Source organism: Acomys russatus, chromosome 10 (assembly GCF_903995435.1).
Source record: "Acomys russatus chromosome 10, mAcoRus1.1, whole genome shotgun sequence".
NCBI lineage: Eukaryota > Metazoa > Chordata > Mammalia > Rodentia > Muridae > Acomys > Acomys russatus.
In genome coordinates, this window is record NC_067146.1 from 18232297 (window position 1) to 18246711 (window position 14415).

At 43.0% G+C, this 14415-nt stretch overlaps 1 protein-coding gene across 3 annotated transcripts in view; it reads left to right on the forward strand.

Annotated features, from left to right (window-relative positions):
* The first annotated feature begins 1671 nt into the window (after window positions 1–1671).
* Window positions 1672–14415, forward strand: part of Cadps2 (calcium dependent secretion activator 2) — a 502196-nt gene continuing 489452 nt past the window's right edge. For 2 of the 3 annotated variants that reach the window (XM_051151874.1, XM_051151875.1), the window contains exon 1: window positions 1673–2254. In XM_051151874.1, the coding sequence (XP_051007831.1) occupies window positions 1907–2254 (348 nt within the window). In that variant the 5' untranslated portion in view covers window positions 1673–1906. Of the gene's footprint in view, window positions 2255–14415 lie in introns of all 3 variants that reach the window. The other variant, XM_051151873.1, reaches the window with a different exon arrangement.

Genomic DNA, 14415 nt, shown 5'->3' on the forward strand with positions numbered 1-14415 from the left:
TTAATGGGAAGAAAATAAGCTATTGCATTAAATGGAGAAAAAGTAATCGACTATCCCACCAAGAAGTAGTAGTAAATAATAGAACCGAAAAATATAATTTCGGTCCCTAGTTTAATAATCACTACATATTAATCTACTTATTTACAATAAAAAGAAATCACAACAGAACAGACCATTACTAGGAATCAGAGCCTGTGTTGAGTCCTTAATCCATTAGTTGCCAGTGTTGTAGACTCAGGTTGCATATCTGTCCTATAGAACTAAAGATGAACAGCTGACATCATTTATATAGTGCTTAGAGCAAAATCTGGTGCAAGAGAGGATCGTTAGCACAGTGTCACCTATGTGCCTTAGGATAATGGTGCAGGATATATAGCCTACAGAGTTTTGCAAACTGCACAAAAAAAAAAAAAAAAGGCCCTAAATAAAATGCTTTCCACTTATTGCCTTCTTTGTCCAAAAGTATTTAAGCACATCAATTTTTAAGATATATTTCCCTTAGCACTGACCATCAGTTAGGAGGCAGGGCCTTGGTAAAGACCGTCTATTACTAAGGGATCAATCAAGGATTAAAAAATAGAGAAGAGTCCCTAGGGGTAAAATGTCCTCTGATTTTCTCCATCGAGGGAGAACACCATTAGTTGCGGAAGGAAAGTCTGTGTATCTAACCATCAAATGGCCTGGAAAAGCTAAAACTGCTACTTGGCCACAGGACGGAGAAGCTCAGAGCTGGTTGGTGGCTTCTTAATTTGTCCTGTGTTACTTCCCTCTGAGCTCTGCAACCTCCTGGCTGGAGTGGCTACTGCACACTGTTCCTAAGCGTTGAATGTCTGATTTGCATATCTTCCCCTTCTGCCTGGGCTCAGGACAGAAGTTACAGAATGACAAAAAAGAACCTGCTAGGCAGTTCTGGCACCGAGAAATCTGCTCAGATAGCACAGGCTTCAGGTGCAACTATGATACGCCCACATGAGGCCAGGAAAGAGAGCGACGTGTGTTGTGTGCCCCAGCTTGTGCCTCTGCCACAAGCTAACAATGCTGGACACCTGGCCTGTTCTAGGATGTTTGTTGACTGTCCACCGAATATAACCTGTTTTGTTTGAGTCAATTCTATCTCAACCTAGGAAACAATTGAGCTGTGTTTGTTCTGAATGAGAGTATCATTTGCAAATATAAAGTCTAACTTGCTCATAGGAGTGTCCCACCGCAGCGAAGACAGGAGAGGGACTTTTTCAACTCTCCATGGAAAGAATACTTCGAGGTGAAGGCAGAGTCCCACTTTTCAGCACTCAGCTCTCACGAATCGGGTCCCAGCAGTGTCCAGACTTCCTTCCCTCCCCTCTTCCTGGGGGGGGACTGCGTTCCTAGCCCCAATCCCAAAGCCACCTCCGCAGGAAGCCTGCGAGAAAACGGATGCTCAGCGGCCCTCTGCAAACTGCGCGCTCCGGGGCACTCGGTACACTCGCCTGGCCCAGGCGGCGGCTGCGGCGGCGGCGGCGCGCACGCGCGCTCCGCGTCCCCGTGTCCGCTCCTAGACATTCCGTTCCACGTGTTGCTTTGGAGGCGCCACAGGTTCCTCACCTGCGCGGGCTGCGGGCGGGGGGTCGGCGGCAGGGGTTGGGCGCGCGCGCGCGCGGGGCCGGCGGGCCAAGGCTGGGCGCGCGGTCCCCGGGCCACCCCCGAGCGCCCCCGCGCTAACTCCGCCTCTCGTCTCCCGCGGCTCCGCTCTCCCGCCCGGCGTCCTGGCCGCGGCAAACACTCCGGGCGCCGAACTCGACGTGTCCGGAAAGCCCGGTCCACTTTCCCTTTCGCTCTGCGGCCGCCGCGCGCGGTCCTAGGCTCCCGCGGACCCGCGGGGGACTGACAGCTGCGCTCGGCGAGGAGCCCCGGGCCCCCAGGCAGCACCATGCTCGACCCTTCTTCCAGCGAGGAGGAGTCCGACGAGGGGCTGGAGGAGGAGAGCCGCGAGGTGCTGGTGGCGCCGGGCGGCTCCCAGCGAGCGCCGCCGGCCACGGTTCGGGAAGGGCGGCGGGACGCGCCGGGGCGCTCCGGAGGAGGCGGCGGCGGCGGAGCGGCCAGACCCGTGAGCCCCAGCCCCTCGGTGCTCAGCGAGGGGCGAGACGAGCCCGAGCGGCAGCTGGACGAGGAGCAGGAGCGGCGCATCCGCCTGCAGCTGTACGTCTTCGTGGTGAGGTGCATCGCGTACCCCTTCAACGCCAAGCAGCCCACCGACATGGCTCGGAGGCAGCAGAAGGTGAGTGGCGGGACTGGGGGCTCCCTATGGCCACTTACACCCACACCCACCCCACACCGCTGTCCCCGAGGGATTTCTCCTGGGTGAGCACCTGCTGCCGTCCTTCTGTGAGGGGCTGGACACTATTTTAGTCGGTCTTTGTAGGGTGTCTGGGGGCAGGTCGGAGCTAGTCAGAGCTGGCCTGAGCTGGCAGGAGCTGGCAGCTGCACCTCATCTTCAAGACATGGACTGAACAGCAGATCCCACCTTGCAGGCCCTGCAGTAATTGCACCTGGGTAGATAAGGCTGGGACAGGGTTAGAATGCAACTCCCAACAACTTTAATTTGGGCTGCTGTGGGGTTGTCTAGCTGGGCTTTGCCCTTAGGACAGACTGAGAAACGTGTAGCTAGGTGAATCGGGTGGAGGGAGCATGGGCACTTTTCTCCACTCAGGCAAAGGACTCGACATTTTCTTTAATGAATGAAAGGCAAAGTTACATTGCTAAGTTTCCTGCATTACCGAACAGTCGAGCATGGCATTCAAACAGTGAAGGAGATGTGCACCCAGAGTGACTGTGAGTGATTCCAGACTGTGGCAGGCTTAATGAAGTCCACTGTTAATGACAGATGAAGGACTAGTGCAGGCGTTTTGCCTCTGGCTCCTTCTCCAAAGATTTAAGGAAGTTCTGTCAGACGAAATGTCTATCATGACAGTTTTAAAGCAGGACCCCAGAAGTCTGATGTTCTGTACCATACACAAAGGGATGACTTAAATCGCCTTAATTGGATAAATGTGCACAATAGAAACTGTCTAGGGAGCCTTTTAGTGGAACCTGGAACTCTCTGAAGAATCTCCATCGGTCTCTTCAGCCTGAGGCATGGTACGGGCACCCAGCGAGACCAGAGCTTGCACAGCGTCCACAAACCTTACCTACGTATATAATCCTTTATTACTAGCCCAAAATGGTAACTTCAGTATGTGAGAGCTTTCCTTTAGAGATTTGGGAACCTTTTGAGTTGACTTTTAGAATAAAACTGAAGACCAGAGGATGGAGTTTCCTATCACTTCCCACCATGCCCCCTAGCACAACCCTCCTAGCCACATTTGTTTGTTTGTTTTTTATTTGAATTATACTCTGCATGTTAAAAGCTGTGCATAGTTATTGGGTGCTACTGGTTGAGTTTGGGGGTGGGTGGACAACTCTGCTTGTGCCTGAGGTTAACCACACCTTTACACAGTCAAATTTTTCCAAGAGGATCCGTCTTAAGTGTTCTTTCCAACTTTGAAAAATCAGAAGCGAAAGAGCAGCGATTCCGGCCCCATCGTTCTCTGGAGTGCTTTTGGGGGCATTCCTCTACTGTGACAGGCTAGTCACAGAAGCCCTTCAGGTAGCCCAACCCTCTTGGGGGTTCATAGAGTGGTGAATTGGTAGAGATCTAACTGGTTCCAGGCAGCCTCCTCATGCTGTCCGAGAGAAGTAGGTCACAGTAGCATTTCCCAGTACCAAGGCACTTGGCATGGCTAAAGCTGTCATTCCTCAGGTGAAGAGCGAATACCTTGCCGTGTCTGGTGAGCCTGCTGCTCCACTCCTAGATGAGGTCATACATCCTCATGTGCTGCGGGTGCCCAGTCTGTATCAACCGGTTAGGTTCAGTAAGTGCCAACCTCAGCAGCCGCTCTTAAAGGAAGTGTGGGCTTTACATTTATGTTGTGGTAGGAGTCCGCACAAAGTCTGTGGGCATCACCCAGTGTCTAGTTTTCACCTTTCACATAGCATGTTAGCTTATATTTCAGTATGTTAATGTGGAAGACATATTACTCGGTACAAATCAAAAGGCTATTTGTGTTTGGAATAGTTTCCTGTAGTCTCCTTTTGGGAAAAGTCATTTGCTGCTGGCTCCTTTCTACTGTGAGCACTTGTTGCAGTTTGTTAAGGAAGGGGACTCTCCCTTGGTTGTTCAAATAATGCAGCTCTCCTGGCTCTTCCTGTTTAAACAGAGTGTTTGTTTCTCTAGAAATTATTTGAATTGGCAGACAGGTGTACTCACAATGCTGCTGAGGAAACTGTTGATGTAATGTTACTCAGACGTTACTAAAATAAACCCAGATTCACTAAAGGACAAAAGCCACTGCCTACATTCTATGCAAAATTAGTAAAAAAAAAAAAAAAAAAGCTTAGAAGTTTTTGTTTTTAAATATTGAGAGCCTTAAGCATCATCAGGTGAACTTTAGTGATTTATATTTTAACAGTGAGGTCCTGTAACAAACAGCCTAAGCATTTATCTTATTCAAAAGGTCCCCTACTATATATTTTTTTATTTTAAGATATGCGGCTTGCTAAAGGGAGCTGGAGCAATTCTTGGCAGTCAGGTTTCCTGCTAGGGAAAATAAAAAGGGAATTTAACTGTGTTCATGTGAATTTGATGCACAAGCCAACAATTAATGCCAAAACTTACTTTAAGTCTTGAATTATACAGATGGGTTTTATAAAAGAAGTAACAGGATAATTGCAAAATCACCAAAACTCATTGTATACTTTTCCTCTGTGTCCTGAAGTAGTCAGACAGGCAGGAAAACAATTTATCACTGCTTGCTCACTTTTCCCAACTCTGAGAACTTAAGAGGACCAGAGATGTGGTCTGAAAGGTTCCTCATCCTGAAGACGATTAATTACAGAGATCAGAACCTTTTCCTGGAGGCCACGACTCCGATTCGTAGTCAGGTTCATTGTTAGGACTGTTTGGCTTTTAGGAACCAGAGCTGAGTCACAGGAAGCATTTAGTTTTTCCCTTTTTCATGTGCCTAAAATGCTCCTCAGAGCCAGTAAGAGGCTGTGCCCAGTAGCTTTTTGAGGATGTTTCCTAGTATTAAGACTCAGTTCAGTGAAAATCTGTATGCCTGCAGTTTTGACTGGCACACTTGAACACACAGGAGTAACAGCTGATGCTTGCTGGGCCCACAGTGGCTGTAGATGCTTTTACAGAAGATTTAGGTTAGTTTCTGTGACAGAGCCTTGGGCCAGGTGGTCCCACTGCCTCAACTGAACATATGCAGGGTCACATGCATGACGTAACAAACAGGCAATTGTGAAATAGTTTGAGCAGTAAGTACTGATTGGCACCCCCCCCCCATGTTTATTGCCTTGATTGTATCTGCACCATTACAGAACCAACAATAATAATCATGACCCTTGGGTAGTTCTAGGTGATTAAAGGAGATCAATATTATAGCTAGAAAGACAATTTTTTAAAAAATGAGGCAAATTACATATATTTAATAATTGAGACCCTAGTAACAAATGAAGTCCTCGGTTAAAAGCTGGAGAAACCGCGGCAAGCATGTTGGCCAGCCTAGAAGGGAAGTCTATTTACAGACCTGTTCCTACTGTAAGTCTATGTTCATAAGTGTTTACGATGAGTAGGACTTAAAGAGCTGATAGTCTGGAGTAAGCAGGAACTGGAGGTTTGTACTCAGACATTTACTCTGTTATTTTTGGTTTTACTATGTGTTGAGAAACCAGCCAGATCCTGTTTGAACTAGAAATAAGGAAAAACAAATTTAAAAGATGAAATTTTCACCTAATAACTTTTTGCATGATTCATATGCCTGTGTGCATGTATTTCTATTTGCATTGCCATTAAGATGATGCCCAGTGCACTTTGTGAAATCAGCCTTTCCGTACATTCATTTCTCATCATTTTGCATAACCTTTGATAGTTCTAGGTTTGAGAAATATATATATAAATAATACTTTGAATCTGCACAATTTTTTAGGTAAAACTGATTTGCAAGACTGCATTGCGAGAAGACAGTTTTGGATGAGATAAGATGCAATCAATATTTGCCTTTCTTTAATTTGACATTTGTAGTTTGGGGAAAACATCCATAATCTGGTAATCCAGAAGCCTAAATGCTCAGCAGTCTTAAAGCTTTTTTTAATGTCTACAAGTGGATCCTTTCATATGTAGTTTTATTTGAAAAGTCATAGTTGCAAACTAAAAAAAGGCTGTCAGCAATTACTCTTTGGCCATGTTTGGAAGGTAAGCAGAAAACATGAATACATTTGGTATTTATGCTTGAGTCCCATTCCCAAGATACGATGTAATATATATGCAAATTTTCACAAATCCCAAATCTGAAACACTTTTATTCCAGGCTCTTTGATAGGCATATTCAACCTATGCAAAAATGACCACTTTCATCTCCCTTCGGAACCAGTTGACTTTTCTGTTTTATTTATTTATTTTTAATCTTCTGATAACTTTTATGATCCCCAGGCTCTGGAAAGTCAGGCTTGTTAGAAATGAGTGACAGGTTTGCAAGTGCCGAGAGGATGTCTTTCTTTTGCATGGCACCATTTTGTCCCAGTGATGTGTTGCCTTACTTTTGAGGCTTAAGATACATTTGTGGCCCAATGCTATATATGAATATACTGTATACTTAGCATACGTGGTGTGTAGCATATAGAATCTAGTAAATACTGGGCATGTGCGAGTCTCAGATTTAACTTATATCTCAAAGAATTAGTGAGATCTAAAATGGAGGAAAGATAATATAAAAGAAATGTATACACATTTTCTACTTCTCTGTGGAACTTTTGCCCTTAAATGTGTTTTGAGACCTGTAAGGACCCTTCTGAAGAAAACTCTGGAAATGGACATCTCTACTGACACAGAACCAATGACTTCAAGGAAACCTTTTCGATGCCACCACCACAGCAGAGGGACAAGAAAGCAGTGGTGAATCCCACAATCCCTCTCGCTCTTTCGCCGGGTTTCCAGGAGACCCGGTGCTGTTCTAGAAGAGCCTGCATCATTCATCCTTTGTGCTCCTTGGGCTTTGGGACAGTGTGGGACAAATACCAAAGGACTAGGTTACAGTGTTTGCTGCTTTTAACAATAGGGAATACCTTGTCCTCCTGGGATCCATTTGGAAACCACACATTAAAGACACACCTCGGGCTGGACTTAAAATGGTATCGCAGAGAAATAGGCTTATTGCTTTAGCTGATTCATCTACCCCTCCACAGGGTGCCCTGGTACTGCGGGCTGGTGGCAGCAGCAGCAGCAGCACTTAATTTGGTAGAACGAGCTATGCTAATGAGAACTCAAATAGATTAAGTGCTATTGGAGTTCCTTTCTTTAAAAAATGAAATTGTTCTTTTTTTTTTTTAATATGTGAAGACCGCTTGTACAGTGAAATAAAAGTATTGTGATTGCATTTTACCTCTTTTGTTTCTGTTTTTGTTTTAAGAGTTACATTTAGTTATACTCATCAGAAGACACATGAAAAGGTTTAACTATAAGGTCATTAAAGTATTTCGAAAGAAAATTGGGAAAGCTGGGTCCTTTGGATAGCTCAGCAGGTAAAGGCACCTGTCACTAAGCCAGACGACCCAAATTTAGTCCTTGGAACCCACCTAGTGGAAGGAGAGAGCTGAGTGCTGCAGGTTGTCCCTGGCATGTGTGTCTATGTCTCCGTTCTATTCAAAGAAAATAAATAAGTAAAAATGAAATTTAAAAGTTGAGAAAGATGACTCTGAGGTTATGAAATACCTTAAAGAGTTCTTAAAGAAAAATCACACTTTGGGGTAAGCCACTTGAGTTCTTACACATATTTTATATGAATTTCAAACTTAATTGAGACTTTTTCCCCCTACTGACATGATGATATAACAACCATAAGGGAAGAACCTCATGATTGCAAATTGTAGGCACAAGCACATTGATGGCAGAGGTGACGCATTCTCTAGAGTAAGGATTAGTCAAGTATCAAATGGTGGAGTTGTCCAAAATTGTTAACATTTTTTTTACAGCCAGTATATTTTGGTTACTTAAAGATTTATGTATTTTCTCCTTAAGGAAGATGTATAATTCTCATCTTTGGTTGCATATTATAACCACCTAGAGAGCTTAAAAAAAAATCCCATTATCCAGGTGATACTTCAGACTAATTAAATTAGTCTCAGAGGTTGAGAAGGTATCTTTAGGCTTCCCAGGTGAATTCAGTGTGCAGCCAAGGTTGAGATCTACTGTTCTAAGGGGAGTTATAGGAGAAAGTGGCTCCTTTTTACCTAGGGAAGGTGAAGGTATTTGTAATAAACAAGAATACTATGTGATTGAGTGGGTGGGTGTTCTGTATTGAGTAAAAGGTAACGCAAACAGAAAGATATCTAAATAATATGGAATTCTTTGAGTTGATACAATGGGAAAGAATACATTAATTTAGATTTTTTGTAAAACCTTTAGGGTATATCATGGATGATAATAAATTGTATTAGCAACTGTAATTCGTTATAGGATCATAGACTACTAGCAACGACATAAAATAAGTACTGGGACCTGGAAGACTGGAAGTAAGCCTAAGTGCCGCTTTCCTTTCAAATGCCACCGGGAATATATAGTCATGAAATCTCAGAGACGGAGTTGAGACCAGACAATGCCTAAAAGAAGAGTGGAGAGTCATATGCAAGAAAAGAGTGTAGTGGGTTTCAGCTATACAAGTAGGCTTTCCAGAACATAATTTTGCGTAGCTATGACACCAGTGACCCATATCAACAACTGACATGGCATGACAACTCCAAGGGTGCAGTAGTGGCAAGCACACCTCAGTGGCATCCAACAGCTCTCTAATTGGACTTATGACCAACATGAGGACTACCATACCTGGTATTAGAAACCCAGCTACTACTCAGTGCTGGTGAAGTCAGGAGACTGTGCAACTTCTAATTTAATAAGCCATGGTGTGCCCTATCAACAACAACCTGTTAACGTTCGACTTTCTGTCCACAAGTAAGTGTAGTCTCTACTCCTCATCAAGGAATCTTCTCTTTGAAACTATGGAGACCACTACAGAAAACCACAACAGAAGTACAGGGTTGTGGGCCTAGTCCCAATGGATACATGTCGGAGAACACTGTGGATAAGGGGGCAGAAAGACGGCAAGAACCAGATCATCAGGGAGTTTGCTGTTAAGATTGTGACTCTCAGTAATAACAGGAGCTACACCCAACAGGTAAGGACGCTCGCCACAGAAAGTCTCACCACCATGGCTGCCTGAACAGGAGCAACACAGTGTACATGCCAAAGCCCAAAGGCCTCAGCCCTCGGCAACCAAGGAAATCTGGGAGTACCGGGAGCACATCAGTCGGTTGCCTAGTACCAAATGGCCAACTATGGAAACATACATAGCAAGTAATATTGTATGGGCTGATCAGGTTATATTTATGAAAATATATGAATAGTCTGTACATATGTGCATGCAATAACAATTAGTAAAAGAGAGGCCATGAATTTGAAGGAGAACAGGGAGTTGTGTATGACAGGGTTTTGAGGGAGAAAAAGAAAGGGAGAAATAATGTAATTACATTAGAATCTCAAAAATAGAAGATAAAACTTGCCATACTCATAAAAGTATGTTATAGAAGATAATCTCAAGTATTCTTATTAAATAAAACCATTAGAACCATTTAAAGATTTGAGAATGAATTAATGTTTTCCTACCTCATCCCAAGCTTCTGAAAATTATTAGATGGACATTTATCAGAAGCCTCTATTTTTCTTAAACAGTATCAGTTGCATAACCACTGATTTGAATTTGCCACAAGCTCATATTGTTAAGTCTTGAGGGCTTAGGTTGTAGCTCTGGGTGGACCTTCTGCTTAGCGTGTGCAGGGCTCCAGGTTCAGTTCCTAGCAGGGGATGGGAGAGGTCGGGGAAGGAAGGAGAAAACACAACAACAACAAAACAAAAGAAAAGAAAAGCAAGAAAACACCACAGTTGTCTACTTTGCTTATATAGAAATGTTATCACAAAGCTTTGTAACCCGTATGGTTTGAATATGTTTTCATTATGTAACCTTCAAGTTGGTGATGAATTTCTACAAAGGAAATGTTACTGGGCCAAAGGGCCTGAATGATTTAAAGGCTATTTTTGTCAATCATATTGCTGAGAAGAAATTTAATTTGGTCTTTTTGATTGCTTGTGAGGGTGACACCCTCCCTGCCCCCTTCCTGTGGTCTAATACTTTTTCCTATTTATTTTCCTACTGAGATTTTAGTTTTCCCTGCTAGTTATATCATGAGCTAGGGATGGCATTCCTCGTCCTGTTCCTAGCATCTGTCTTTCATGTTTTTTGGAGGTAGGCTTCATTGCTGTGTTCCCTCATAGCTCGTCCCTCAGTTATGCTCAGTTACCCACTGAAATAAAGGTTGGACCTAAGTTGAATTTATTCTTTTTCCAAAAACAGCTATGCGGTTGTTATAACCTTAATTTTGATTAAACCGTACTTTGATTGCTGAAATCTTAAGGACTGGTTGTTTCATTAATTCATCAACCATTTATTCAGTCCTTACAGTGTGTGTTCTACATTATCTCGTGTTCTGAGAACAATGTAAAATGTAATAAAAGAAACAGAGGTGCTTTCTTGGGTTAATGATAAAATATGTATACATAATTTATATATTTCTCTTTTCATGTTAATTATTTCAGTATGTTAACCTAGTCTTTTCCTGTTCACAGTACCATACACGTTTGATGAAAAGTTATTATATTCTTTAATTTCTAATAGTGTTTTTTCCTCTTCTGTGTAAAGAGTTCTTGACCTTTAACATTCTTTCCTTCATTTCTGAGTTCTTCAGGTCATTGCCTTCGTAAACACAGTTCATCCAAGCGGGTTTTGGCTACTTCATTTGTTCCTGTGACTGAGTGAGATACTGGGTGTAGCATAGTTAGCGTAGTGCCAGCTACCTGTGCACACTGTGCCTTCATTTTAAACTGCCAGTCTAACACGCCTATTTGAGAACAATATTTGTACTATATTCAGTCTCCTGGGAGCTCAGCCTTCTCCATTTCCTCAGTCCTCTTGTTTTTGTTTTCTTTTTATATTTTGATTTTTACAGAGCCCTTGTGTTTATAATTGTGGTGATTTTTTGAGCATTTTATACTTTATTGTTCTTATTGTAGCCTATAATTCTCTATAATTTATTTATCTAATTAGAGAGAAATAGGGAGCTCTTTAATTTTTCATGTTCTAACTAGTCATATTGATTGTACGTATTGACGGCACACAGTTGATTCCTTTAATATCGATCTTTCTGGACTTCTGTCTGGCAGGGCCAAATGGTGCTGATGGGGGTGCCTTTGTCCTGTGAGCTAGCAGCCACCTTCCATCTTCTATCTCACTGTTTTGGTTAGAGTGCCCAGAAGCAGTTACCAGTCTGTTTCCCATGCCTTTTCTTGGAGTGCTTTGTGAATTTTTCCATTGAGTATATTGATGGTTAAAATTTTAGGATAGATTCTCTTTATTCTTCAAATATTTACTTTATTTTTTATTACACTAATAAGATAAAACATCAGACATTGATACTGAATGCTGTAAAATTTCTTTTTCTTATTCATGCAGATTATTGATTCCTTTTGTTTGGTTGATGAGTATCAGATTCCTCCATTTTCTATGAAGTTATGTGTACAATTTCAGGTTAATTTCTACCTGCATAGGATTTGATTTTAATCAAGTTTGGTATGCTTTCATTTTTCCTTTTTATACTTACGTTCTTAAGAGAAAGGTCTGTCATTTTCTATTTTACAGTCATCATTGTAGATTTGAGGGAAATACTGATGTGAAATGAGAAATATCTCACTGTCTGCACTCTCAAGTACTGTTAGGGTGCACATGCTCGAATATTTGAATTTGAAAGAATTAATCATTACACTATCCATTTCCAGAACCCACCTTAGATTTCTATCAGCTTCAGATTCAAATACAGTAATCATCCATTTTCATAAAAAATGTTCAAAGCCTGTAGTATAGAGTTGACTCGTTTCTCACTATCGTGATTTTCTTTACTTCTCTTTGTTGTCATCATTGCAGTAGTAATAGTTCTCTCTCTCCTCCTCTTCCTCCCCTTCCTCTTCCTCCTCTTCCTTCTCTTCCTCTTCCTCCTCCCCTTCCTCCTCCTCTTCCTCCCCTTCCTCCTTCTCTTCCTCCCCTTCCTCCTCCTCTTCCTCCTCTTCCTTCTCTTTCTCTTCCTCCTCCCCTTCATTCTCCTCTTCCTCCCCTTCCTCCTCCTCTTCTTCCTCCCCTTCCTCCTCCTCCCCTTCCTCCTCCCCTTCCTCCTCCTCTTCCTCCTCTTCCTCCTCTTTCTTCTCCTCCTCTTCTTCCTCCTCTTCCTCCTCCTCCTCTTCCTCTGGCCGGGTCTCTCTCTGTAGCCTTGGCCGGCTAGGAACTGTCAGGCTGGCCTTGAATCACAGAGGTTGGCTACCTCTGCATCTTGGTGCTGGGTAAGGAGGGTTAAAGATGTGCACCACTAGTTGGGCTTTATTTATTTATTTTTAAACGTGTTTTGTGGCTATGGGGATTTTTGTCTGCATAGGTCAGAACAGGGCATTGGATCCCCTGGGTTTGGAATTATTGACTGTTATGAGCTGCCATGTTGGTGCTGGGAATTGAACCAGGGACTTCTGGAATAGTAGCCAGTGCTTTTTATCACTGAGCCATCTCTCCAGCCACTATTTTCTTTCAACTAGTTAGAAAAATATTATCTTAGTTCATGTTTCCCCTTTTAAAGTGTTCATTGGCTGGTAGAGATGTCTCTGTGGTGGAGTGTTTTCTGTTCAAGTGTGAGGACTGAGTCAGGATCCTTGACACCCATTAAAAACGGCGGCACTCACCTGCAATTCCGTTGCTGAGGAGGTAGAGTCAGGAACATCAGTCGGATTTCTAGTCTCAGTCTAGACAAATTGGTATGTTCAAGAATTAATGAAAGATCCTGTCTTTAAAAAAATAAGGTGGTTAACATCAACTACAGCTTTTACATGTAGATGGACACAAACATACACATACATGAACTTCTACATAGCACATATATAAACTTCTACATAGCACAAATATAAAATAAAAATAAAGATTGATGAGGGGTTTGAGAGTGAGTGACCTGACCTCTCACAACTCAGGTGTATTTGACCCAGGGACCTAGGATGTCAAATGCTGATAATCACCAAAGACCCACTGTCTGGGACAGTAACTCTGAGTCCATTTCCTCATGTTGATGACACTTCAAGGTCTGGACTCCTATGTCTGTATGCAAAGCAGAAGTAAGCATTAATAAGATTTATAGAAGAGTGAATAGTTGAGGGAAAAAAAGGAGAAATTAAGAAAAAGAAGAGAAAATCTGGCGAGTGGGAGAGGTTTTCAAGAGAAGAAAACACCATTGAATTCTATTATTTTGTGTTTTTATAGTGCCATGGCTAAAATTGGACAGAAGCTGAGGTAATCTCTATTGAGATTGGTTAATTCCTTGGGCTGTCATCCATGAAGCCATTGGAAGGCCCACCTGCTGTGTACATGTCTCCCTGGTTCTGCTAACCAGATGATTAAGCGGGTCACTCTCTAGCTCTCTCTCTCTGTCCATCTCTGACTCTAGCTTTGTTAGTTCCTGACCTTGCCTGTCTGCTATGGGTTAACCTCTTGGTCGGTAATGTCGCCCTCCAACCTGGTAGCTGTTTTGGGCTCCATCCATTCTCCTTTCTTTGTTGTCACTTTTGTGAGATAAGCTTTCTTGCTCACCACATTTAGCTCCTTGTCTGTGTGGTGGTCTGAAGCCCCCTCCAGGGCAAGAGTTTCCTGTTGCAAGTTACCACAGTCAGACACAGTTGAGCCCACCTCAATTAGTGCATTAGCAGCAACAGTGTAAGAAAGGACTGAAGTACTTGGAGGGTAGAGCAGACAGTCACTGGCCAGAGCCCTGGCCTTCCTGTCCTTAGTCTAGTTTGGTTATATCATGTCTAATTACAAGTCCTTTTCTTCATCTAAATCAGTGTGCCAGACCTTGCCTTGCTAATCCTTAATCATTTTGACCTCAGCCTCTGTTCTCACTGTGATGTATTGAGCAAGGTACAGTTTCGTTGTGAGTTCTTTCCCATGACTACCCACAGAGAGCTGGTTTCTACATCAAAATCCCCTTCAGATTTGCAAGATCTTTTTATAATTGTTTATACCTTCTCTTTACATACTTGTTCAAGTGTTTAATAAAAAAACCAATGACCCATTCCATAGTTTTTGCTCTTCTCACAGTTCTGGGGGTGGGGGAGGGGCGTGGTGGCAGATGGCTTGGGTAGAGACAGAAGGAAGGTGAGATATGAGAGTGTGATCCTCTGGGCTTTTTTCTGCTTTGTGATAAGAT